A 24700-nucleotide genomic window follows, 5' to 3' on the forward strand; every position below is an offset into this window, starting at 1 on the left:
TTTTATTTCTTATTCTTCCTCCTTTCTACTATTATCTATTACTGTTATGTTTTTACTTGAAACTCTGGCACAACTATTTCCTTCGGGATTAATAAAGTTGTTCTCATCTCATCTCATCTCATCTCATCAAACTGCATTAGAAAACGCAATATTTTTCAAAGAATTTCTTTTCTTCGCATAGCCTGCCGACCCTCCTCCTCCTCCTCTGCTGCCTGCAGTACCCCGGTTCTACCTGCAGTACCCCGGTTCGGCCACGGGGCGGCGACAAACCCGCGTCCCGCCGTGCACGCGCACGCGCACGCGCCCCCGCCCTCCCGCCGAGCCGGAGCTGCCGCAAAGCCCCCCCGTCCTCCGTCCTCCGTCCTCCCCGCCGTCCTCCGCCTCTCCTCCCCGCCGTCGTCCCCCTCTCTCCTCCGGGGCTCCTCTCGGCACCGGCCGCTACGACCGCCGCAGCGTCTCGGGGTCACGGGAGCCGACGGTTCGGTCCGAGGACGGGCGGCAGCGCCGGGAAAAGACCGCGGCTCGGCGGCTCCGAACCCCCTCGTCCGCCGCGGTCGCTCGCCGTCGCCGCCGCCGGAAATGTGAGCAGCGCCGGCGGACCGACCGCGCCTCCGCTCGCCCCGAACATGGTCGTCGAACGCGCCGCCGTCGCAGCCCGCTCGCCGCGGCCGCGTTGATGCGGCAGCTCCCCGCCGCCGCCGAACCGGGAAGACAAAGGGGCTGAGAGACAGAGACACCGACGCCGATCCGGGACTCCCGAGGTCCGCATCCGCTTTCCGCCGCACAAGGTAGGTGATGCCGCCGTTAACCGTCCGGAACACACACACACACACACACACACACACACACACATACACACACACCGGGGCTCCTTTCATTCGTCTTTGTCTATCATTCTGTCCTATTTGATTTCACTCTGTTTTTCATTTTTACGGTTTATTCGCCGTTTTCTCCCCGAACCGGGATGGAGCGGCTCCCGCCGCCTCGCTCCCCCGTTGCCTTGACGACTCGGCGAGACTGCGGTACTTTTTCTCTTTTTTTTTTTTCTCTTTTTTTTTTACGGACAGAGCGGGTTAAAGCTAGCTAAGCTAAGCTAGGATTTTATTCCACACACACACACACGCACACACGGGGGACGCGGAGGCTGACCTACATGCGTGAAGCAAACACAACAAAGTGTCGTCGCTCGGAAAGAACGGACATTTCACCGTTAGTTAACCCGGGTTAGCTGATCCGAGTTAGCTGACCTGGGTTAGCTGACCCGGGTTAGCTGACCCAAGCTAGTCGAACCGCGCTCCGTCCGTTTACCGGCGCTTTAAATCTATTCCGTCTCCCTGTTTTGTGTTTTAATGAGCCAAAGCCGCGACCGCGGTGAGCGGCTCTGCCACAGCCGCTCACCGCGGACCACGGGCGGGATGGGTCACCTCCCGTCCCCCGCCGCCGGAACACCGCACCCGGACCTGCCAGCGCGACACTCATCCATCCATCCATCCATCCATCCATCCATCCCTTCATTCATTCAATCATCCATCCATCCATACATTCATTCACTCATCCATCCATTCATTCAATCATCCATCCATTCATTCACTCATCCATCCATCCATCCATCCCTTCATCCATCCATCCATCCATCCATCCACTCATCCATCCATCCATCCATCCATCCATCCCTTCATCCATCCATCCATCCCTTCATCCATCCATCCATCCATCCACTCATCCATCCATTGAGTGATGACCCGATGACCCATGAAGCCGTGACCCTTTGCACCAAATCCCAGCAGTGTTGTGACACCTGACCGATGCCATTCATGCCACGTCAGGATTTGAGTTATGTTGCGCCACATGATAAGTTATCGCATTCACCCCCTCATTCATTCATTCTGCCAGCCATTCATCCGTTCACGCCGAGTTAGATTTAATTGATAAAGCATCACAACAGCCGTGTCTCATGAAGCTTTTCGTGTGTCGCCCCACGGCGTTCCCAACGCGAGATACGGTCGCTGCTAAACTGCGGCAAACAATTTGATGTGTATTGAAAAAAGGATCGATGCGTGACGATTGACACTGGATGGCTGATTATGGCGTCGATAATGGACGACGGCGAGCGGCAGCCCGATCACCCACCCGCCGCTCACCAGGGATTATTCACACGCATTCACAATAACATTAATGACATGACAGTAGTTCCGCACGACTTTAGCCGTCGGGACCGTTGGAGCGCAGCAACGAACGAGAACTTGACCACGGCGGTTAAATAAACCCCAGAGGCAGGTGGAAGTGTGTTCATGAGTGGCTGTTCATGTGTGGAACCATCTGAACGTCCACGTCGGTCTTTGCCCTGCAGGTTAGGGCGTACGTATAACTTCAGACCGCATAACTTCCATCCCCAAGTGCTGCGGTAGCTCACTGTACTGCGTACAGAAAACGCACGGATTGTACCAACACAAACGTGTGCAAACGTACGGAAGGTGCGTGGAGTCCCGGCGACGGGTGAAGGATCCGTTAGCGGTTCGCCGTATTCGGCCGCAGGGATTATCTCGCTTCGTGACTCCGGCGGTGGGACGAGGACACGATACGGCCCCTCCTTCTCAGATAAGGAGTCGTATCCGCCAGGGTCCTTTGTCCTCCCCTTTGGCCGCCGCACTCATGAATGTCTTTGCAGGGTTGGTGTGAGGAGCGCTCCGAGGCGGGGGTCGGCAGGGAGCCGCTCAGGATGGCGGCCGTGGTGAACTACTCTCCCCCCTGGTGGGTGAACCTGCTCCACCGGCTGCCCCACTTCAACATGGAGTTCCAGCTCGTGAGCAGCGACTTCAGGCCGGAGGACTCGGAGTATCAGAAGGTGAGACGAGTCGCCGCCGCTCGGAATTCATCGCCGTCCCGTCCGTCACGCGGCATCGCCCCCTCGCCCCCCCGCCGGCGCCGCGGAGGGAGGCTGTCCAAGAGCGGCGTCTTCCCGCTCTGTATCCGTGTGGGAGGCAGATGGAGAGCAACGTCTCGGCCGGGGACGGCGACCCTCCGCCCGCGACCCTCCGCCCGCGACCCTCTGCCCACGACCCTCCGCCCGCCCTCCATCAACTCCATTTCAGCACATTTACTTCACATTGGTGCTCCCTAACCTTTTTATCAACGCTTCACAGTTTTACCCCAACCGGGATGTGCGTGTCGAATGTTTTGCTAATGTAATAACAAACGTGAATCCACCTTTATTAGCAGCTTCTCGTATCATTGCGGCAACAACATAACATGAGTATAACGTCAAAGTCTCTGTTAACGTCCTCTCTGCCCCCCGAAATAATAAATGATAAAAAATAATGATACAAAAATACACTTGGAAAATGAACAAGGAAGCAGCGGTCATGAGAGAGCCGGGCTCGGTCTGTGGGATAAATCCATAGTTCAGGTAGAAGCTTTCTCTGGCTCTTCATCCGTCTCTTCGCTGGGCCTTTTCCCCTTCGAAAAGAAACTTTCCAAACACATATGTTTTTGACACATTTTGCTTGCTAGCTTGCGGGCTCAATTTGTGGCGCGCGAGTGACGGAGATGTAACCGAGAGAATCCGGTCATTTTTCAAAGTATAAGATTGTTTCAAAATGAAGACGCAGATAATAAATGCAGCGAAAACAAGGAATTATTTCCAATTGTTCCCGGGCGTTGGGGTCCACCGCCTTACAGGACGTCGTGTCCAGGTGGCCCTCCGCCGTGTCCTTCACCGCTGCTCGGGTTTGGGTTCTCTTGGTGGCAATAATCACCGTGATCGGTGGGGTCAGTGCATGGGAAGACGAGCGAAGCAGCTCAGGGGCGCAGAATTATTTTATGATAGGGTAGAAACCCAAAGCAGACGTCAGTACCACCCCGCTAAGACGTCCTGGGTGCATCTGATTGGATGGTCGTGGATCTAAAACTCACACGACGTGTGTCGCTGAAAACCCCTTTTCAGAGTAAATATAAGCCGTACGGCGGCACGGTGCGGTTCGTGCTCCAGCGGCAAGAAGGTCCCTGGTTGGATTCCCACTATGGGTCTTCTGGTGCGGAGTCTTTCCCCGAGACGCCGTGGGGCTCCTCCAGCTCGGCTATCGTGCAGAGGTTCATCCGGACCCTCAATTGTGCGGCGAGTGAATGTTTTCATGTTTCTATATGTGTATATCCCGCTATGGACCGGCCCAGGGTGAACCCTGCTTCTCGCCCAACGACAGCCGGCTCCAGCGCCTTCCTGATGGTGAATGGATGGAAGAGCCAGACGGTTGTGCCGTCCGTACGTCCCGCTATTTCTGACAGTTACATTGGCGTTCTCCAGGTGCATCACGACACCCGGAGCTTTGCAGGGCGGTCGATCCGAAGGCAGAGGTAGAAGAGGGTAAATTACACATGAGGCGGACCGACGACGGCCCCGTCCTCCTTGTCCAGCCTCAGGCCACTGTGGAGAACTTTAATGTGTTTGAGAAACCCTAGCGTTGTGTTTGCATCCAGGTCCGGGGTGTGTGAGGGCCTCGGTGACGCCGCCAAAAAATCCTCCCTTTAGAAAGGGCTGGAGAAGTTTCCCACGGAGCGGTCCAAGGTCGTCTCTCAGGTGACCTACTCGGAGATGAAATGATTTAAGGCCGCCTTCGAAAGCCGCCTCGGCGCCCGACGCCCCCCCAGAGCCCAGAGCCTCCTCTGCTACACCCATCGCATACCCTCCATCCGCTGCTGCGCCTTTGCTAGTTTCCGCACGTAAATGACAGAAACAGATCGCGGCTTCCTCCCGGAGCCGTAAGCGAGTCCCACGCCTGCGCCGGCGGAAGCCCACGTCTGTGCGGCATCATGCTAATGTGCTGCGTTTGCGGACCGACTTCTCTTTACTGGGTCGCCTCTTTGGAGTCAACGGAGCGAGGAACTACTCGAGGTCATTTTTAGGCTTTCTCACGTCTTTGACCTCAATTCAAATGAAACGCTTTCAGAGGGGTAAAGTCATAAGAAAGATAAAAAAATACATAATCCCAGATGTTCTGCGCTAAAGCGCCGGCAGCAGGGGCTCCGAGTCGTCGTTGGCCTGACCTGCCGGACGAGGTGACTTCCAGGTCTCTCGGTGCGGCCCGGCGGCCCACGACACTCCGGGAGAGGAGGGAGGGCACGGCGGTTCACCGAGCGAGCGTGGGAAGCCATGAGAACCGGAGGGAGGAGGAGGAGGAAGATAAAGAGTGATTGGAGGCCGGAGGAGATAGAGGGGGCTCCATGAGCCATGGGAGGTGCTTCTAAATTGCTAAATAGCCTCTTCCTGTGAGCTATTCAGCATTTCACTAAGGCCCTTTGTGTGTGTGTGTGTGTGTGTGTGTGTGTGTGTGTGTGTGTGTGTGTGTGTGTGTGTGTGTGTGTGTCCACTGGAATTTTAAGAACCCCCTCCTTTCAGACTAATCATATCCTGACATATTTGAGCAGATCGGCTCTTTCTGTGTCATTGATCTTCTGCTCGCCGATCACACCGGAACGCCATGTACAGTATGTGCGCTTTCTGTGTCAATGCCTATTTAGCACTTAGCGTTGTTAGCAGAGGTGAGGTCACACAGCTCCCCCAGGGTGTGTGTGTGTGTGTGTGTGTGTGTTGGGGGGTGTATATAGGGGTTCTATTTAGGGTGAAATCATTAATTCTGGCTAGACGGTGGGAGGGGGAGGGGGAATATAGGGTGAGAAGAGCGAGGAGGAGGAGGAGGAGGCTGAATTGGGAGGAAGGGGGTGGGAGGCCGTTGCAAAAGAATGCTCGCTTTCTTTCACTGCAACCCGTCTTTAGATTGGCTCACTATATCTGTCTCAAATGCTTTCATGCATCCACTCACCCAGCTGAGACACACACACACACACACACACACACACACACACACACACACACACACACACACACACAAACAAGATCTTACACTGTGCTCTTTAGAGTGCCGAAGCACAACACACTCACACAATGGAGGGCGATTCTTCTTTGTGGTGTTTCTCTGATGGGATTTGGCACAGGATCATTGCTATTCACATCTTCAACTTCTCTGAGCTCACACTCTCTCTCACTCTCTCACTCTCTCACTCTCTCGCTGTAATGCAGGATGGGTGTGACTGTGCGTGAAGCAGAATGCGTCGTGGCGTTGCGGCCGTAGCCGTAGCTGTAGGCGGCGGCGAGGAATGCGAGGCCCCATTACGGCCGGATCTGGCGCCGCTGTGAGCGCGCACATTGTCCCGTCCACTTTAACGGGGTCTCCCTGCGTCGGGAGACAAAACCGGCACCCCGTGCCAGACAACCAACCGAAAAAAACGGACGCCGGGGTGGACTTGCGATGAATGCCGCCGCAGATAGAGCTCTGATGAAGACCACCAGCAGGGTTCTAGTGTGTGTTTCCCCGTGGGTCCTGGAGCTTCTCCAAAGGTGTTTGGAGACTCGGGACGGGCCGATAGTGGCGAAGGTGCCGGAAGGGGCCACGCCGCCGCCGCCGCCTCCTGGATCCAGGATCCGGGTTCACTCAACGTGACGGCGTCCAATGGGGCGTGCAGTGACACACAGCCCCGGGGGGGCGCCGAGCGCCGTGCCAGATCCGGTCGCCAGCACTGGAAAACAGGGCTGCAGATGGCGACGCGGGACGGGTCGATTATTCAGGCCACGAAAGCGCTTTTAAAAGGCGGTACTCTCTCTCTCATGCGCGCTCGTTGCATACGCTGTTTGCCGGTCAGTCCGGCCGACTCGGGTTGGCGGGCCGGGGGTGGTTATGGAGCAGAGGAAGGGACCCGGGTCAAATAGCATCGCTGTTGCGTTTATAGCTCAAAGCTTTTACATTTTTAGTTTTCTCTAATCCCTGCATGAACCCCCGCCTGCGCACACCATTGTGCTTACATGGGCAAAAGTGTCTTCCTCTAACACGCACACTTCTCAGCCTTCATTCACAAGAGCAGCTGGTCTCCGATGACTTTGCGGAGGATGCTGACGCCGACTTTCTCCAAGACGTTTTCCTCCCGAAGACGTGAAATCAGAGCCGCCATCCCGAGGCCCGGCCAGGCGTCCGGATCGCATTTTGTGACTATTTGTGTGTGTTATTCTAATGGAATCGCAGAGTCAGCGACCAGCCGCAGTCAAACAGCTGCAGAACATTACAGAGGAGTCATGTGACCTGTACTACCGCACACACACACACACACACACACACACACACACACACATGCGTGCACGTCTCCCCAGCTGTGGGAAGGGAGTTAGTAATTGTTATTTTGGATCGAGTGCTGGAGTTTGCACAGTGGAAGACATTATCTCATCGGGGGGGCTTAGAAGGGATCGGGGTGACTCAAAAGGTGTCTCCCCTGTGTGTCCTGTGTTTGAACAAACACACACACACAGACCCCCCCCCCCCGCCGGGATCGTTTCAGCCCTCTTGTCAGGAGTGTGTCTTGTTTGCCCTTTGACCCGGTGGCACCGGCGAACCCGAGGTCAGTGCCTCTGCAGAGATGGTGGGAGGGCGCCAAACCGCAGACCGCCGCTCCGTCAGGGAGAGCGCAAGGACGACCAGCAGAATGGAAGTGATTGATCCTGTCAGCTTAGACACACACACACACACACACACACACACACACACACAAGCACCAAGATGAACCACTCGGAAGTAGATCACTGGGCCTGGACGTTAAACGTTTAGCCCCTCCTCCAGCTTGCAAGCCGTTGTCATTAGCCTACGTGCGCACACACACACACACACACACACACATACACACACACAGCCTTGCTGTGCTTAGTAGATGCTAATTGATCCCCACTTAATCTGCTCTGATGGTTGGTTAACCTGCCGCTTAATCTCGCAGCCATCATACACAGTGGAGTCAGACCGGGATTATAAACCCATGCATCAGAAAACAGGAGTGTGTTTTGGGTTTTTCAAGGTCTCAGCCTGCACTCTGGAAGCCGAGCCGAATGGTTTGAAAAGGTGTCGCATCGAACGTTCCCTCATTTGTCTTTGTGCGACCAAAAGCAGCCGTCCCGAGTCGTGTCCGAGTGGGCGGAGCCGGGAGTTTGGCGAGCGGATCAGGGATCTGCTTCCTGCGGGAACCAACGTGGGTTTGGCCACGTCATTTCCGCCCAACGCTCCGTTGGGGGGAAATGACGTGGCCAAACCCGGGCCTCCGTTTGCCGTCCTGCCGTGGATCCGCGCAAAGCGACGCACCTCAAACGCAGCTCCAGCTCTGTGCTTTACCTCCAAATGGAAATGGGATTAGATTCCTTGACGGCTCAGCTGGCCTCGCTGCTTTCCTCCCTGCTCAGGCCGGCTCTCCCTGGAGCCGCACACTTTATCGGCCCCTATTTCCCCGCGTTCGTTTCCCACGCAGGGTTCACAAACCTCACCCGGGCCCTGGATCATCACGGCCGACGTCCGACACGATTGGATGGAAACATCCCGTGTGTGTGTGTGTGTGTGTGACGCGTCACCTTTACCCTGCTAAGCTTAATGCACATTACATGGTATATACGGCATTAAGCCCCGGCCGTGATTTCAGAGGCTCCGGGGATCAAACAATGCAGTTTTTCTTTACCGTGACACGTCTCACACTAAGCCTGGAGATAATAATGCAGGATAAAACCACCGACCAGAAATCTACTGAGCTTATCTTCCCATCCCTTCCTTCTATCCTCCGCTGCTCCTCTTCAACCTGTCAGAGAAGAAGCCGTCGGAAGAAAAAAAAGCAATTAACCGATTTCCTCCGGCTGGGTCCGGCTCACCGACCCGATGGTTTGGAGAGCGGCTCCGGGACGAGGCGTCGATGCCACGCGGGGAACGTTTCAGCCTCCCGTTGTGGACGGGTGGACGTGCACGGAGGGCAGATGGTTCCCTGTCACATCTGGTGGCCGGAAACAGAAGTGAGGCGGCGCAGAAAGGGACGCACGCACGCACACAACTCTGATTACAAAATCTGCAGAATTCAGTATCAAAATCCTTTCAACATAAAATATTTCTTTCCAAACGTGTTCGCTCTCCTGCAAATGATCTTTTTCACATCTGCGTCGTCCAACTGTTTCCCGCGGTCGCGGTCTTCTTCGGTCCCACTCAGTGGTTTACGGCTGCTGCCCTTTGTTTTCCTGGGAGCTCGGAGGACAGCAGCGCTAAACCCATCATTTGAAGGATTCCCAATGATTCGGTGCGGTCGAGCGGCACTTGTTTTATTTCCGGAGACGTGAAGGGCCTCGAGATGGTCGCGGCGTGCTGCCGCAGCCGCCTCTTTGTCCTCTCAGAGCAGGAGCTCACTTTTCGATTTCGAAATGTGAGCGCCGTGTTTTTTTCTGATGTTATTTTTAACGCAATAGAGCTTAAGTTTAAAAACGTAGACGGATCCCACCCCGGCTGCAGAGCTCTGTCAGCCTTTTACCCGCTCCCGTGTTGGGACGTCCTTTCACCCCTGCGGCCACGGTTTGCATCGGTGTCGAAGGTCACCGGACCTCCTGGTGGCCACGGACAGAACCACTCAGAGATCGGACGACCCGAGGTTTCGTTTATTGTTGGAGTTCGGTCTGTAAATAGATGTATAGCGGGCAGGTTTACTCTCTGACTGTAATTACAGAATTTAAAAATTGCACACTTTCATTTTGACAAGTAGCAATAAAAGTCATGAGGTTTTGTTGGAGGAGTTGGAAGTATAAATGTGAAGAAAACAACGTCATTGACAGATTTAATCCAACTGAGAGGTGCTGAAAATGTATCTCGTGTTTAATCCATTTATTGAATCACACTTGAAGAGATTCTTCTTGTTTCCACTCAAATACGAAGAGGAACAACACGGTCGTTTGTCGTCCTAAAGGCTGGAAAGCTCGGCCTATCGGTGACTCTTTGTACCGTTGCGGACGACGTGATGCCGTCGTCACTGATCCCTAAAAGCGGCCTCCCGGATTGCGCGCCGCTCATTTCAGCTTCCTCCACGACATCAAGCTCCACGTCTGAGTACATTTACATATGTGCAAGGGGAGGCATAAATTGCTGCATGATCAGTAAATTCCTGGCTGGCAACGAGGAGGAAATGTAGGTCAGCCCAAAGGCTGGTAGTTTGGAAGGCCGAGAAGCCGTGCTGTCTGTGAATCTGTCTTCCCAGACGTGTCTGAGGCGGAGCCAGATAAACCCTGGTCCCAGGAGTCCGAGGAATTACACGTTGTTGTCTTTTCAGGCTTTTCCGTATCGCGGACGCGTTGTTTTATCTCCCCCGGCGTCGGGGGGATTCGGTCTTCTTGAAGTGTGTCATCGTCTCCGCAGAGTCCTGCAGTGCCAAGACTTTTCCAGACCGTCCACCGCTGTGTGTGTGTTGTGTTTGTGCTTAAAAAGATGTAGTCATTCCTACACAATGTGCTGAAACAGCCTTCCTGTGTCTTTATCCACTTCTCCTTGTTCATCTCCGGTCTCGTCTGTCCTCCGTCTTCCTCTTTGTCTTTATGCGAGGCCTGCATCTGCTGCCCCCCCACCCTCCTCCCGCCGCCGCACTTCAAAGCTTCCGGCAGGGTTGTGTGTGTGGTGTGTGTGTGGTGGGTCTCGGGCGCTCCCTTTGTGTGTGTTGTGTGTGTTTGTTCCATCACGTGCGGGTTGTGTATATGTGAATGACTTCCTGTATGTTTGAGCCGCTTCCTGCATCGTCTCCTTCCCTGAGATAAGAAGGAGTCGCCCGTAACCCGATCTTTCCTTTTTTTTTCCCCAGTCGGTGCTGCTGCTCGGCGCCGTGGCGTTGGTGTGTCTGGGCCTGGACCTCCTCTTCCTCCTCTTCTACTCGTTCTGGCTGTGCTGCCGGCGACGCAAGAGCGACGAATCCTCACACTCCCACACGCACTCCCAGCAGCCCAGCGCCGACTGCTGCTGCACCGCCTGGTGCGTCATCATCGCCACGCTGGTCTGCAGGTGAGAGGTCGTCTCCGGGAGGGTTGCGCTCCTCACCGTCTGCACAAACCCGGGAACACCAGGGTGAGCCCGGAGGGAAACGGTCACTTTCAGTCTTCCGGGCGCAGAAACCACCCCCAAGAGCAGCGCAAAAAGTGAATCCTCATTTAAACATCACGAGGACGTTAGATAATTAGCCGTCTGTCGGAGGATAGCGCATCACTTCAAGACAATGCCGAGGGACTTGATGTAGAGGGAGAGAAAATGTCGTTCTTGAAATCCCGTTTGGTTAATAGCGAAGCCGCGTCCTCTCCCTTTTTGTCAGAGGGCTCGTCCGTGGCCGTAAGAGGAGCTCCCCGTCGGCGGTCAGATGAAATGGGAACTACAGCGCTCCTCATTAGGCTGCAGACGCTACGCTGCTTTTCCATCCCTCAGCAGGAACTTTGAAATACACGGATATAAACCGAAGTTCACGTTCCCTTTAGATATCATTATGCCGTTGCCCTCTGGCGCCGCGCGGCCCCCGGCCGACCCGGCGCACGCATCTGTTGGCACTTGTTAGCTTGTTATCGTCCCGTCCTCCGTCTCCCGATCGCAGGGAGGTCCGGATGGGTGGACACTTTACTCCCTCCAAGGGGTCACCGAGGAGTATTTACATCTGGAAACACTCCCTGGAGCGCTCGCTGGCGTTGGGGCGCAGGGACCCGCCGGGCCTGACGGGACGCCACGTGGCCGAGCCCGTTGTTTGTCTTCCAGCGGCTCCCAGGGCCGTCATCCGTGCTATCACGCCATCCTCACCACGGATAACTGGGATGTGTTGACCTAAACACACACACACACACACACACACACACCAGTCCTCTTTTGTTCACCCTCTCTTCAATTTTCCTGCTCCCCCGGCCCAACATCCAGTCTTCCTTCCTCCCCCTTTCATCCCTCTCAGCGCCCCTTTGAGTCCCTGTTTGTTATTTCTCCGAGCTGGGCCCTCTTCCTGGCCTAGAAAGGTTGCCATGGAGACAGAAGCAGATTTGACGCAGGGATGAGAGATGAATTATACAGTCGTGGGGTGCTATTTCCGTGTGTGTGTGTGTGTGTGTGTGTGTGTGTGTGTGTTTGCGTGACTCAGTGCTGAAGAGGGTTTTTGCTGTTTTTAATATTTCATGATTAGCTATAATATTTCTTGTTGAATATTTGATATGGATCAAAGCATATGCGTGCATGTGTGTGTGTGTGTGTGTGTGTGTGTGTGTGTGTGTGTGCATGACTACGCATGCGCTCATGTTCTTTCTGTCTCCACAATTTCACATGACCTCATAACTTATTTTTGGCATCAGCAATTTTTTTACGTCATCCATTTGTGTGATCCGCAGGTGCAGCGTTCACACACGAGTGTGTGTGTGTGTGTGTGTGTGTGTGTGTGTGTGTGTGTGTGTGTCTGCATCACATCTTGATGTATCAAATAAATGATTTAACGATTTCCAGTCTGCAACGCGTTACGGGTTGTGGCTCCACCGTGAAGCTCGGACAGCGAGGGTGATCTGGTCTGCGGCCCAGGGACGTTTGGAGATTGTTGTTTTTGTATTTTTAATTGTGATTTCAGCAAATCAAACTATCTTTTTCAGGTTTTCTTACTGTGTATTAAGTGTTTGTGTGTGTGTGTGTAGGAACAGCAACAACAACGACGCAGCCCCGTTGTTCCAGTGGGACTGCCCTGCTTATTGAAGCTGATTGATCAATCATTGACGGAGGGTGTTTGCTGATGGATCAGCAGTGACCTTGGCTGATGGTTAATCCTGCGTTTGTGTTTATATTCTTTGACTTAATCCACCAATCCCAAGCTGTTTTTGATTCGCCATAACTGTCTTAAGTTGTGGCGTGGTTCTGAGGCGTGTGTGAGTTTCCCATCCGGTATCCTTTAGCTTTCACTTTGAATCAGCGCACGTGAAGCCAGTCATGGTTTTGATGGCTGCACGACGTCTCAGAGGGACCTTCGGTGAATCGGTCTGGACCTGAACTCACTGTGAACCTGGTTCTGGCTCTTTGCTCTACTCTGCTGTAAGAAAGAGTGTGTGTGTGTTGGACTCTGCTCATGGAGCTCCAGACAAACATGAGAACGGCGCACGTGAGCGAAGCGATGCGCCGCCGTGGGAGGTTTTAAACGGGCACGGAGGCGGCCCACGCCCCCGTCAATCACCTCACTTCAGAAACCTCTCGCCGCTCCAGCCCTGCGCTCCACGCCTCCTCCGCTGAGCTGTGCAGCCATAATGTCACCAAATCCCCCGCCACGAGCTGCAGGTATTAAACAGCCAGATAAGACTCATGGTGAGAGGAGGACGTGTGTGTGTGTGTGTGTGTGTGTGTGTGTGTGTGTGAGAGAGAGAGATGAACTGTTAAAACAGAGACGACGCCGTTAAGGACGGAGGCGGGCCGAGTTGGACGGGAGGGATGAGGAAACGAGTGGAGGCACCATCACTTTGTGTGATTACATAAATGATCGATCATCAGTGATAATAGTGTTTTGTATATTAAAAGTGATAAATATGTATATTGCTAATCAGGTGTGTGTCGTCCTCCGTCCTCCATGAGACATATTTCCATTCATAGAAAAGCTGAACCTCTCTCTCCTTTCCCAGATTCATCTTTATTCCGCTTCTTTCTTCCCACACTGCCTCCAGTTAATGTCGGACCTACACAAAAAGCCCATCATAAACCTCACACACACACACACACACACACACACACAATGGTACATGTGTAAACAGGCTGTAACGGGGGTGCTGGAGATGTAATGGGCCAGAATGAATTGCTTTAACAACAGTTGTAAATTTCCCTCCGTAGAGAACGTCTGCAAACACACACACACACACACACATAGACTTTCACAAAGACAGGCTAGATGTAGAGGAGGATCTCGGTGTCGGGGTCACCAACCCCAGATATGACAAGTGTGTGTGTGTGTGTGTGTGAATTTGTGCACATGAGTTCCAGAAGGACAATATTATTTGCGGTCTGGTGACCCAATTGTTATGCCTTGTGTGTGTGTTTGTGTGTGTGTGTGTGTGTGTGTGTGTGTTCAGAGCGAGTTGGTTCCTGTAGCTTTCTGAGCAAACCCAGCAGCTCACCTGCCAGTCCCGTGTTGTTTTGGTCCTCCTGTGGGTGTTGAAGGCATAAAAAGGCCATGGGGTGGAAGGAGCCCGATGGCTTCCAGTCCCAAGAGGCCGAGACCTCCTGGAAGGAGATGTCAGGGCTCTCTAAGGCATATTTGATATTAATATGAAGACAAAAAGTACAGGAAAGCATCCCAGATATGCAACATTAGGTGATGTTGTGAGTCACTTCTTGCTAATTCTCCTGTAATTTGTCTAATTACCGTCATTAGATGGCAGCGTTCAGCAAACGACTTCGATTTGACGATTTATTGGCACTTCTTTTCCTCCATTTTAAGGCAATTACTTAGTAATTGTGCGCTGTTTTTAGGTCTGTTTACAGACAAAGTAAGACTTTGGAAGTGAGTCATCGATGTACAATATTCCCCTCAAGAACGCCTCGATGGCTCTCATTCATTCACCGTTGATGTTCTAAGTGATCCAGGAGGTGGGGTTCCCCCTGGACCGGCCCGTCACGGGGCCACTTCCAGACCAGCACCCCTTCATTCACACGCCTGGACAGTGCGGGCTCTCCTCTGAACCTCTTGCACTGGACCGTGGAGGCAAAAACAGAGGCTGCTGCACCTCCATGCTGCCCAATCCTTGATTCGTGATCCACAATGTCATCCTTAACTGATGTTTGACATCTATTGATCTGTGGCCCGAGAGCCAATCGCCCAGCTGATGTTTGACGCGTGCCGATGTCTCCTCCGCTTCCTCCTCCAGTGCTGGAATCGCCGTGGGATTTTACGGAAACGGGGAGTCCAGCGACGGAGCCAATCGTCTGGCCTACTCCCTCCGCCATGCCAACCGCACCGTGTCCGGGGTGGAGAAGCTGGTGAGCCGCCGTCCGGCCCTCGCCGCTTTTAAAAGGAGGCTTCGCGCCAAAGCCTCCGTCCTGTGATCGGCAGGTGTCCGACAGCGCCCTGGCCTTAAACCAGACGGTGGAGGAGAACCTGGTCCAGCTGGAGGCGGTCTACCAGGAGCAGACGGACTACGTGTCCATCGTGCAGAAGCTGCAGGGGCAGCTGGACGAGCTGGTGAGGCTGATGGCGGACGTCCCTTTCTGGTCCAACACCGACGTCTCCCTGGAGGACCTGGCCCGCAAGACTGAGGCCTTCGACTTCTACAGGTCGGACCCACGGGTAGACATTTTGCCCCGCGCGGGGGTCACTCGCACGGCTAATGCTAACTGGCTAAATAGGTCTTATCGCTCAAATCGTGTGACAATTCAATGATCGGCCTTTTTTAAAATCATTTGCGGCCGACATTCAGAAATGGATGTTCCAGTGCAGCCATGAAGGAGATGAAGAAGATCAGCTGGGAAAGACCTCGCCTCGCCACGGCGGACATTTTGACTTTGCAGGGCGAGCAATTACTGAGATAGTGACACTGGTGTGTGTGTGTGTGTGTGTGTGTGTGTGTGTGTGTGTGTGTGTGTGTGTGTGTGTGTGTGTGTGTGTGTGCGACCTGCCGACCCCCAGGTGGCTGGGCTACCTCGGCCTGCTGCTGTTCGACGTGCTGATCTGCCTCCTGGTGCTGTTCGGCCTGATCCGTAACTCCAGAGGCACTCTGATTGGGTGAGCCGGATCCTCCGCGGACACGCCGGACGCCGCGGCGCCGAGCCGGGTCCTCGACCCGACTCCTGACGCCATGTTTGTCTTTCAGAGTGTGCCTGATGGGGGTTCTGACTCTGATCATCAGCTGGGGGTCTCTGGGCCTGGAGCTGGCTGTCGCCGCCGTAAGTGTAACCATGGCGACTCGGCGGTGATGTAATCCCCTTTTCCCTGGACGCTTGGCCGAGCTGATGTGTCACGTGCGCTCTCTCGCCCTCCTCCAGTCAGCCAGCGACTTCTGCGACTCCCCGGACACGTACATCACCAGGGTGACCAAGGAGAACGCCGTCATCAACCAAGGTATCCGTGCGTGTGTGTGTGTTCGTGTTTGTATGTGTGTGTGTGTGTGTGTGTCGGAGCTGTGAGGGCTGGTCTGAGGGAAGACGCTGCCAGATAAGCAGAAACGTCCAGAACAGATCCCCCGTCCACCAGCACGCCGCTTCTATTTTAAGAAACGTGGGTGTGTGTCGTTGTGTTTCCTCGGGGATTGCATTTGATTGACAGCTCAGTATCTCACACACACTCCCCCCCCCCCCCCGACTGCAATGCATCGGCTCCAAAAACACTCGGGACGACAGACAAAGACGAGACCACATTCTTTTGGTCTTTGACTCAAAACCATGACATGGACTTTTCTCTGTCTGTCCGTCTTCACCATCCCTTCTTCATCCTTCCACCGCACAAACCTTGTCTTTGCACTCGTCTAATGAGTCAAGTCTCTTCTTTTGTTTCCGGTCCGTTCTGTCTGCAGTGCCGCGCAGATGTTTCCTCTGTCAAGCACTGGGGGGAAAACAAAACACACACACACACACGCTTCCATAGAAACCCGCCGGGCTCTCATGTTCCTCTCGTGTCTGACTTTCCGTCATGTACATTAATAGCCGGTGTGTGTTCTTCTCAGACATCCTCCAGTACTACCTGAGGTGCAGCCCTGGCCAGGTCAACCCCTTCCAGCAGGTAACACCTACACTACTTTCCACAATGTAATCTAGTACTTTACCACTTACTTTTCTGCATGTGCTGTACAACAACCCCTACTTTTATACAAAGTGATTACATGTAATCATCTACATGGCCTGTTAGATACACATGTACATATGTTACATATATTTCTACATAGCTTTAATTTTATTTTTATTTATTTCTTATTTTTCTATGGAGTTCTATTCTGATTCTGCTTTCAATGAAAAGCAATTTCCCCTCAATAACGTATTCTGCTTGTGCCGCCCCTCCAGAGGCTGTCTGGGAGTCACAAAGCTCTGGTGGAGATGCAGGACGACGTGGCGGAGCTCCTGAGATCGGCCACACGCGACTATGCCGGCACCAAGGTGTGTGTGTGTGTGTGTGTGTGTGTGTGTGTGTGTGCTGATTTTCAAAGGGTGTTCTTTTCACGGCCGAGCAGAGTTGTTGAGGGTGTGTGTTGTGCGCAGGGGAGTCTGGAGCAGATCCAGGCCGTGCTGAACTCCACCGAGGTGGGCCTCCACCAGCTGACGGCCCTGGTGGACTGTCGCAGCCTCCACATGGTGAGTCACTGCGGCCGTTGTGTAAGCGACCCGCGGTGAGTCCTGGAGCGCCTGCCGGGCTCCCACGCGCTCCCAGGCTTCTCCTGCCGTGGAAGATGCAGGAAAATACACATTTGATCCGGATAAACACACAAGCGGCGGCGCGGCGTCACAGCTGGGAGGGCCTTCCTTTGCGGAGTCTCCATGTTCTCCCCGGATCTGCGCGGGGTTCCTCCAGGTTCTCCGGGTTCTCCCGCTGGTTGAACACATGACGGAGGTTCATTGGAAACCCCGCCGCGTCCGGATGTGTGAATGAGATGCTGAACGATGGCGTCCCTTGTGACACGTAAATAAAAGAGTGAACGGTCGTGTCCGGGTGAATCTGCCCGCCCACCAATCACAGCAGGGTTCCTCCTGAGAGGAGGACAAGCGGAGCAGATACCGAACGAACGAACGAAGGTACGAGTGTCCGGCCGTCGGGAGCCGTGGGACTGAACGTCGGTTCTCCTCCCTCCCGTCCAGGATTACGTCCAGGCGCTGACGGGACTGTGTTACGACGGCGTGGAGGGCCTGATCTACCTGGTGCTGTTCTCGTTCGTCACGGCTCTGATGTTCTCCTCCATCGTGTGCAGCGTCCCGCACACCTGGCCCGGCAAGAGGTAGCGCACACACCCCTGCCAGGACGGGACACACATTCGTCTCCACAATTAATCTATACACTAACAGCTCTGCCGGCTAACTCCTCCACGGTGTAATGAAGGACCCGAAGACGAGGAGAGCCTTCGGGAGTCGACCCGGCGCCCGTGCATGTCGCTCGATAAGTGTGTTTAACTCCTGAGCTGCCGCGTCCCTCCCGCCCGTCTTTGCATCCGAGCGACCTGAGCTTTCTTCTATTGTTTTGCAGCTGGAACCGCTCGTCGGCCGACGGTTCCCCTCTGTGTTTGCACTCGTCTCCCCTTCTCTTCTCCCCGCCGAGGCTCCGGCACCACTTTTGCGTTCGCCTGCGTATCATCACGTTATTTTTTCGTTTTGTTTTTCCTCCCTGTGCCCCACTTCCTCCTTCTGTTCCTCCCCTTCCTCCTCTCTCCCTGTCCTGATTTGGAAATGCTTTGGGCTTCAGTGAATGACGGTGGATATTAAGGAAATGGAACGGCCATATGGCCGGTGGCGCCACCTGTCCAAACAACCAAATAGCCCTGTGGCGAAGCCGCGCCGTCGACGGCTCCCGAGTCGTAAAAGCACGCCTGCCGGCGGACGTAAATCTCCGGCGCCGGCGGGACGACGAATAACGGCTTCGCCCGGAGTCGTGGCTCCGGTGTTTGGTGGCCCGGAGCGGCCCTCGCCTGACGGGAGAGACGGCGCCCTCCGGCGGCCGATCGGGGCGGCGGCCGTCCCCGGCCTCGGGTCTTTGTTCGACGAGAGCCCGCGTGAACGTCCCGGACGCGGGGAACTGGCCCCCCTCGAAATACTCTCAAAGTGCCGCACTTCATGGGCTGAGCACCGATTCCGGTACAACCATACTCTCGGCTTCTTTAAATTCTATATACCTGTGACGTAGTTGACAAATTCAGATGTCGGCGTGTCGTCAGAGCCGCGGCATCTCCTTGGTGAAACGTCTCCTCCTGACGGCGGCGCTGGGTCTGGACGGCCGGTGCTCGTGGTCGCCGTGAAGGGCCGAGTCGGACTCGGGTCGGGGCTCGGGTCCGCCGGCGTGGAGCACGCGCTCTGCAGAAACCACTTCATTTCTGTAGCCAATCATCCAGCTTCCAAATCAGCATCTATCTTATTTGAAGCCTCTTTCTGTTACTTTGCTGGCTGTTTTTACATTCTTGACCATTTGGTTTTGTCTGGAAGTGTTTTTTACCCAACCAGCCACATTATCTCCTTCTTTTCCCCCCGAGGTTATGATTTATTCTCCTTGCTTTGAGTTTGTCGGCGCACTCGGCGATGCATGACGGCGTGTGAGACGGTGACGTCTACTAATGGGCTGCTTTGACACACCGGAAAGAAATCACCTCCTGAAAAATACCTGGGTGGGGGCGGGAGGGGCTGCATGAGGAAAATGACTGCATGAGGCGTCTCCATGACGGATCTCATCTCTTTTACTGGAAAGACGAGCCCTGAGGAGCCGTGTCGGGTCTCGGAGCCGCTTCCTTCCCGAACGCGGACGGACGGTCATTGGTCCTTCTGTGAAAAGAGACGCGCCGCGGCTCGGCGGAGATCCTCCCGTCTCACCTCCAGCGGGTGATTGACAGGAGCGTCCGGCCGCGGCGAGGGCGCGTCTTTCCATGAAAAGCAGTGGATTCGATAGCGACGGGTCAAATCGACCGTCGGGTGCGTTCCGGTCGGGCCTCCGGCCTCCACCTGTCCCCGCTCGGTTTCCCTCTTGCTTCTTTGCTTTGGCGCTGGAGGCATGCCCCCCCCCCCCCCCCTCGCTCAGAGGAGCGTCCGAACCCCCCCCCCCCCCCCTCGTAAACTCCTCTTTGACCACTTGTTTACACTCTGTTGTCTCTCTTGGATCCCCTCTGCCTCTCTCCCTTCCTCTCCTCTCCATCACGCCCCCCCGCCCCCCTGACCGGTCGAAGGACGGATGAGGAGGACGGAGAGGACGAGTCGGGCGCCTCGCGGGGCGGCGTGCACGATAACCTGTACCGCGTTCACATGCCCAGTCTCTACAGCTGTGGCTCCAGCTACGGTAGCGAAGCTAGCCTGCCCGCTACCGCCCACACTGTCAGCAATGCCCCCGTCACTGAATACATGTGAGTTAGCACCCGCCGCTAGCCAGAGGCTAGCAGGACCCGCACACCGCCTGCACTCGGTAGCTAATGCTTGACCCCCCCGCCCCGTGCTCGCCGGTTGTGAAATGATAAAGAATCGCTAGCTTTGTGACAGCGTTAGCCATATCTGCCTCCCTCACCCCCCCACCCCCCCCCCCCACCCCCAGCGTTAGAAGAATAGCTGCCTGCTGTGTCAGCCCACCTGCCTGTTTAGGTTCTTTGCAAAAGAAACTGGAAAGAAAATGAAAGAAATCCTGTTTAAAGAAACGAAGGCTTGCACGTGCCCCAGTTTACCTCAGCAACGTCTCTGCTCGCCGAGCTCCGTTATTGCCTGCTTTGGGTAAAATCCAGGCTGTGAGGGAAAGCGGTCGTAGAACCTCTGCTCGCCCCCGTCCTCCAGGAGGGGAAACACGCCCGGCCGCTAACGGTGCACGCCGCTCATATTTGAAGTCAAATCTCGATCCGCGCGCTTCGTGCACGGCCGCAGGTGAACGGCTCTCCTGAGAAGACGGATAGAAGCGGGAAGGAGGAACGCCGTCCAGACGTCGGTCTGACCTCCGAAGACGTCCCGGTAAACCTGAACCCCCGGGACGTTTCCAATATTTCATTTGTATTCTGTCTGGCCGAGCGGCGCGTCCAGGGGACGGGCAGAGGTCCGTGGACCGGATGAGGGCCAAGCTCTTAGTGGTCTTGCGCGAGGTTCGAGTCACCGGACCAGAGATGGCCGCCGCCGCCGCCGCCATCACATGCAGTAACCTCTGATTCTGTAACGCAGGAGCCAGAACGCAAACTTTCAGAACCCGCGGTGTGAGAACACCCCCCTGATTGGCAGGGAGTCCCCTCCACCCTCTGTAAGTGCACACTTTCTAGAACACACTCCCCCTCCCCTCCCCCTCCGCCCCCCTCGCCGCCTTCCAATACCCACAGCGCTGCCGGACGGCTCCGAAGGACCGGCTCCTGAAGGACCGGCTCCGAAGGACCGGCTCCTGAAGGACCGGCTCCTGAAGGACCGGCCCTGAGGGACCGGCCTGCGGGTGAAGAACTAAAGCGTGGGCTTGGACCTCTATCCGAGCAGCTTGGAGCACGCCAGGGTGGATATTGGAAGGCGGCTCCCCCCCCCCCCCCCCCTCCACCCCCACCCGCCCCACCTGCCTCCGTGTAGCCGTGATCACGGGTCGCCTGTCCGAAGGTCATTTTGGCAGCCTGGGTCACCTGGAGCCCCGGTGTGCGGAGGCCCGGTCCTCTACTTCTGATGTAAGCGGTGTGAGAAGCTCCGGCCGAGAGGAGACCACGGGTACGTCCAGGGTTCTGGAGTCGGTCCCGCCTCGGGCTCTGCGGGACTTTACGCCGGCCGTCTTCGCTCCGTGTCTCCCGGCCACGTTCCGACGGGTCGGCGGACCCTCAGAGGAACCGGCCCAAACCTCCGTTGCCCCCCCACCCCGTGCCCCCCCCCGCCCCACAGTGTGTCTCTGTGTGCATTCTTTTGGTGGAGGTGTGTGTGTCCTGTGTTGGTGTGTGACCCGGCCTCTCCTCGCCCTCCACCGTCAAGCAGTCTCAGGAGCTCCTCCGGCGTAACGGCCGGGGAGACGGGAGGCCCGACGCCCCCGACCGGCCCGAACCGACCCGACCGGACCGGACCGGCCGGCCGACTAACTCGTACCGGGCTAACCGACTACATCAGAACTAGAGCACTAACCTCCGGCCCCGGCACACGTGCTGATTAATCTGCAATAACACCATCAGAACCTCATCCACCGGCACCAGAACCAGAACCGGGCCGGCCCGGCTGTCCAAATGACTGCTCCCAGTGTTTCTGCCGGATAGACCTGTCCGTCTGTCTGTCCGTCTGTCCGTCCGTCCGTCTGTCTGTCCGTCCGTCCATCATGGTGCTGTGTTGACTTTTTCTTGGGTTCAAACGTTCATCCTCTTCTTTTGCTTTGTGTTGTTTCCCCGTCCGTCCTTGGCTCCTCCTCCTCTTCCTGTGTGTCCCGGTCGTGGTCCTCCTTCTCCTCAGTACACCTCCAGTATGAGGGCCAAGTATCTGGCCACCAACCGCCCCGACCAGAACCGACGCTCCGTCCCCAACGACCAGCTGGACCCGGCCAGCCGGCCGCACCCCACCGCCCGCCCCCAGTCCTCGGTCCACTAGAGGCCGGAACCGGAGCCGACCGCCCCCGCCCGGTCCTCACAGCCACCGCCAGGAACCCCCGGATCCGACCCGCCGACCCGCCGGCCCGCCTGGCCGACCCGCTGCCCACCGGCACGGGACTCGGCACCGGCAGGAGTTCAACCGGCAACCACAAACAGCGGCGGAAGCCGGAGCCCAGCGACCAAATGCCTCAGAACACTTCAACATCTCTGTCTTAACCACCAAAAGAAAAAAAGAGCGCACACACACACACGCACACACGCACACACGCACACACACACACTTTTCCGCAATGCACAGTGACTGCAGGGCCTCGTCTATCCCGCTCCACCCGCCGCTCAGCCACCGGGATCTGACCTCCGACCCCTGGCAGACCAGGGGTTGGACACCCACACCTCCCCAACAACACACACGCAGGCACGCACACACGCACACACACACACACACACACACACACACACACACACTGTACAGAGCTGTAAATAGTGAACGTGTGTGTTTTACTCATGAAGAATAGGACTGTTTTATCATTACTGGTAATGTAGTGTGACGTGTGTTCTTGGAAATTTGTTGCTGTATCACACACACACACACGCACACACACACACACACACACACACACACACACACACACACACGTCTGTCTAAATACTAAGCCAGTGAATCAGAAAGCCATGTTTAGATAGAAACCCCTGCCGCCGCCGCCGCCGTCTCTTTTTAACCCGACATCATCGCATACTGGACACACACACACACACACACACACACACACTAACTGCGCATCGACTCATGCATTTTTTAAAACAAGCCCGGAGCGTTGGGAGGGAGGCGGAGGAACAGACGGCTCCACCTGTGCCAAATGACTCTGAGGGAGGAGGAGGAGGACGGACTCACAGCAGGAAGCCTTCACACACACTGTAAATAAGAAGGGAATAAGAGACTCTTGAAGAGACGAGCGGAGGATGGACGGATGGATGGATGGATGGACGGATGGATGGACAGATGGATGGAGGCGACAAGTTTGCCAGGTGCTACCAGAAGACCAGGAGAAGGACGGAGGAGGAGGAGGAGGAGGCTTTTCGGACTTCCTTTGGTTTTGCTCGTCAGCTGGGATGTGATACTGTGACAAACTCTTGGGTTTCATTTCTGCCTCCTTCCTCTGTGTGTGTGTGTGGGCGTGCGTGCATGTGTGTGTGTGTGCGCGCGCGCGTGTGTGTGTTTTCTAGCGGCGACCTCGGCTTGACCTTTTCTTCCCCCTCTCTTTTTTGTAACCGCAAGCACAAGTTCTCCAGGTGACGTCGCAAGGGGACGAAAAGTAAAACACACTGCCAGTGGTTTCTCTGCTGCTCCTGTACACACACACACACACACACACACACACACACACACACACACACACACACACACACACACACACACACACAGCGTCGCCAACCCCTGTGTGAGTGTGTGTGAGAGAGAGAGATTGGCTACCACTCTTATCTCAAGTGTTTCTGTGTGTAAGTGTGTCCTGACTGTGGAGCTACAGTTGTTTCCCTCACACACACACACACACACACACACACACACACGCACGCTGTACAGACAAACATGGACGCTTCTAGAGTTCATCTCCACCTCCTTTAGTGGTGTTTACATTTCCATCTGTAGTAAGTGCACGCCGCCCCCCCCTCCATGCACAGTGGTGACGTCACGCCCATCTGCATCGTGGGTGACGTAGTCCGTAGCAAACGCATCTGAAACGTTAAAAAAAAAAGAGTAAAACTCGGTGAGAAGCAGCCCTGCCATCCCAGCGCCGTCTCTGTACAGCCTTTTTAATATTTGATGAATCTTCTCGTCGTAGCGAGACAATCGTGCGTGTGAAGCTCCGCGTCCCGGTGACGAACCGAGGAGGTTCCGCTCGTTCATCCGCAAACCTCCGCGGAGTCACTGATCGATGGCCTTCTTGACGTTTTTAATCCCGACACTCTTCATATCGCGGCATCTGTTTTTTTATTTCCCGTGATGTAAAAGAAGACGAGACTTTAAGAAACACTAGCTTGATGTTTTGTAGGAGAATTAAGGCCAGAGCGGCGTTCTTTTCCCTCTTATTCATGCTGAAAGACTCTCCGTCTCGCAAAGCTTTTATGAAAACTCTTCCTGCGTCGTCGACGCTCGACTCCCGGTTGTATTTGACTTCCCGCCCGGTGCGTCCCGGGACGGGACCGGCCCGGTTGCCATGGAGACGCCGCGGGGCTTCAGATACACCTCCGTCCACATGTGGAAGATAAACCGACGTTTTCTATGGCTGTTTTTATTTTCCCGACGGTTCAACTAAAATATTAATGATGTACATGTCGAATCTGTGTTCATGATATAATTCAACCTGGAATAAATGTTTTAAAAGAAAAAAAAAAGAAATTAAAGCAACTTTAACATACTGATCCAAAGGGTGGCTGCTTTTTCAGAGGGATCGATCAGGACGAGGCCTTTTCGTGTTGTTGCTCAAACTTCTCCGTTTCTTGTCTTCATGTATTTATTCTTCACACGTTCAGGCTCTGCCAGGAGGAGCGCGCCTTCTCCTCTGGCGCACGAATCAGCCGCTATCGCTGCCATCCAGTGGTCATGGTGGGTGCTAGAGCCTGACTACTCTCTCACACACACACACACACACACTC

General features: G+C 55.1%; 1 protein-coding gene across 2 annotated transcripts; it reads left to right on the forward strand.

Annotated features, from left to right (window-relative positions):
• The first annotated feature begins 346 nt into the window (after positions 1-346).
• Positions 347-22580, forward strand: ttyh3b (tweety family member 3b). 2 transcript variants are annotated; one of them, XM_086157628.1, is made up of 15 exons: positions 347-788; positions 2669-2845; positions 10678-10874; positions 14726-14837; positions 14911-15131; positions 15484-15579; positions 15668-15740; positions 15840-15915; positions 16517-16572; positions 16851-16943; positions 17046-17138; positions 17640-17776; positions 19703-19876; positions 20670-20745; positions 21909-22580. In XM_086157628.1, the coding sequence occupies exons 2-15, from the start codon at positions 2720-2722 to the stop codon at positions 22041-22043; spliced, it is 1665 nt and encodes a 554-aa protein (XP_086013754.1). In that variant the 5' UTR covers positions 347-788; positions 2669-2719; the 3' UTR covers positions 22044-22580. The 2 variants fall into 2 exon arrangements, with proteins under 2 accessions (XP_086013754.1, XP_086013755.1); XM_086157629.1 differs by lacking the exon at positions 19703-19876.
• The last annotated feature ends 2120 nt before the right edge of the window (positions 22581-24700 follow it).

Source organism: Fistularia commersonii, chromosome 12, assembly GCF_037954325.1.
Source record: "Fistularia commersonii isolate RoL2024-O1a breed Wild chromosome 12, RoL_Fcom_v1.0, whole genome shotgun sequence".
In the NCBI taxonomy this organism is placed as follows: domain Eukaryota; kingdom Metazoa; phylum Chordata; class Actinopteri; order Syngnathiformes; family Fistulariidae; genus Fistularia; species Fistularia commersonii.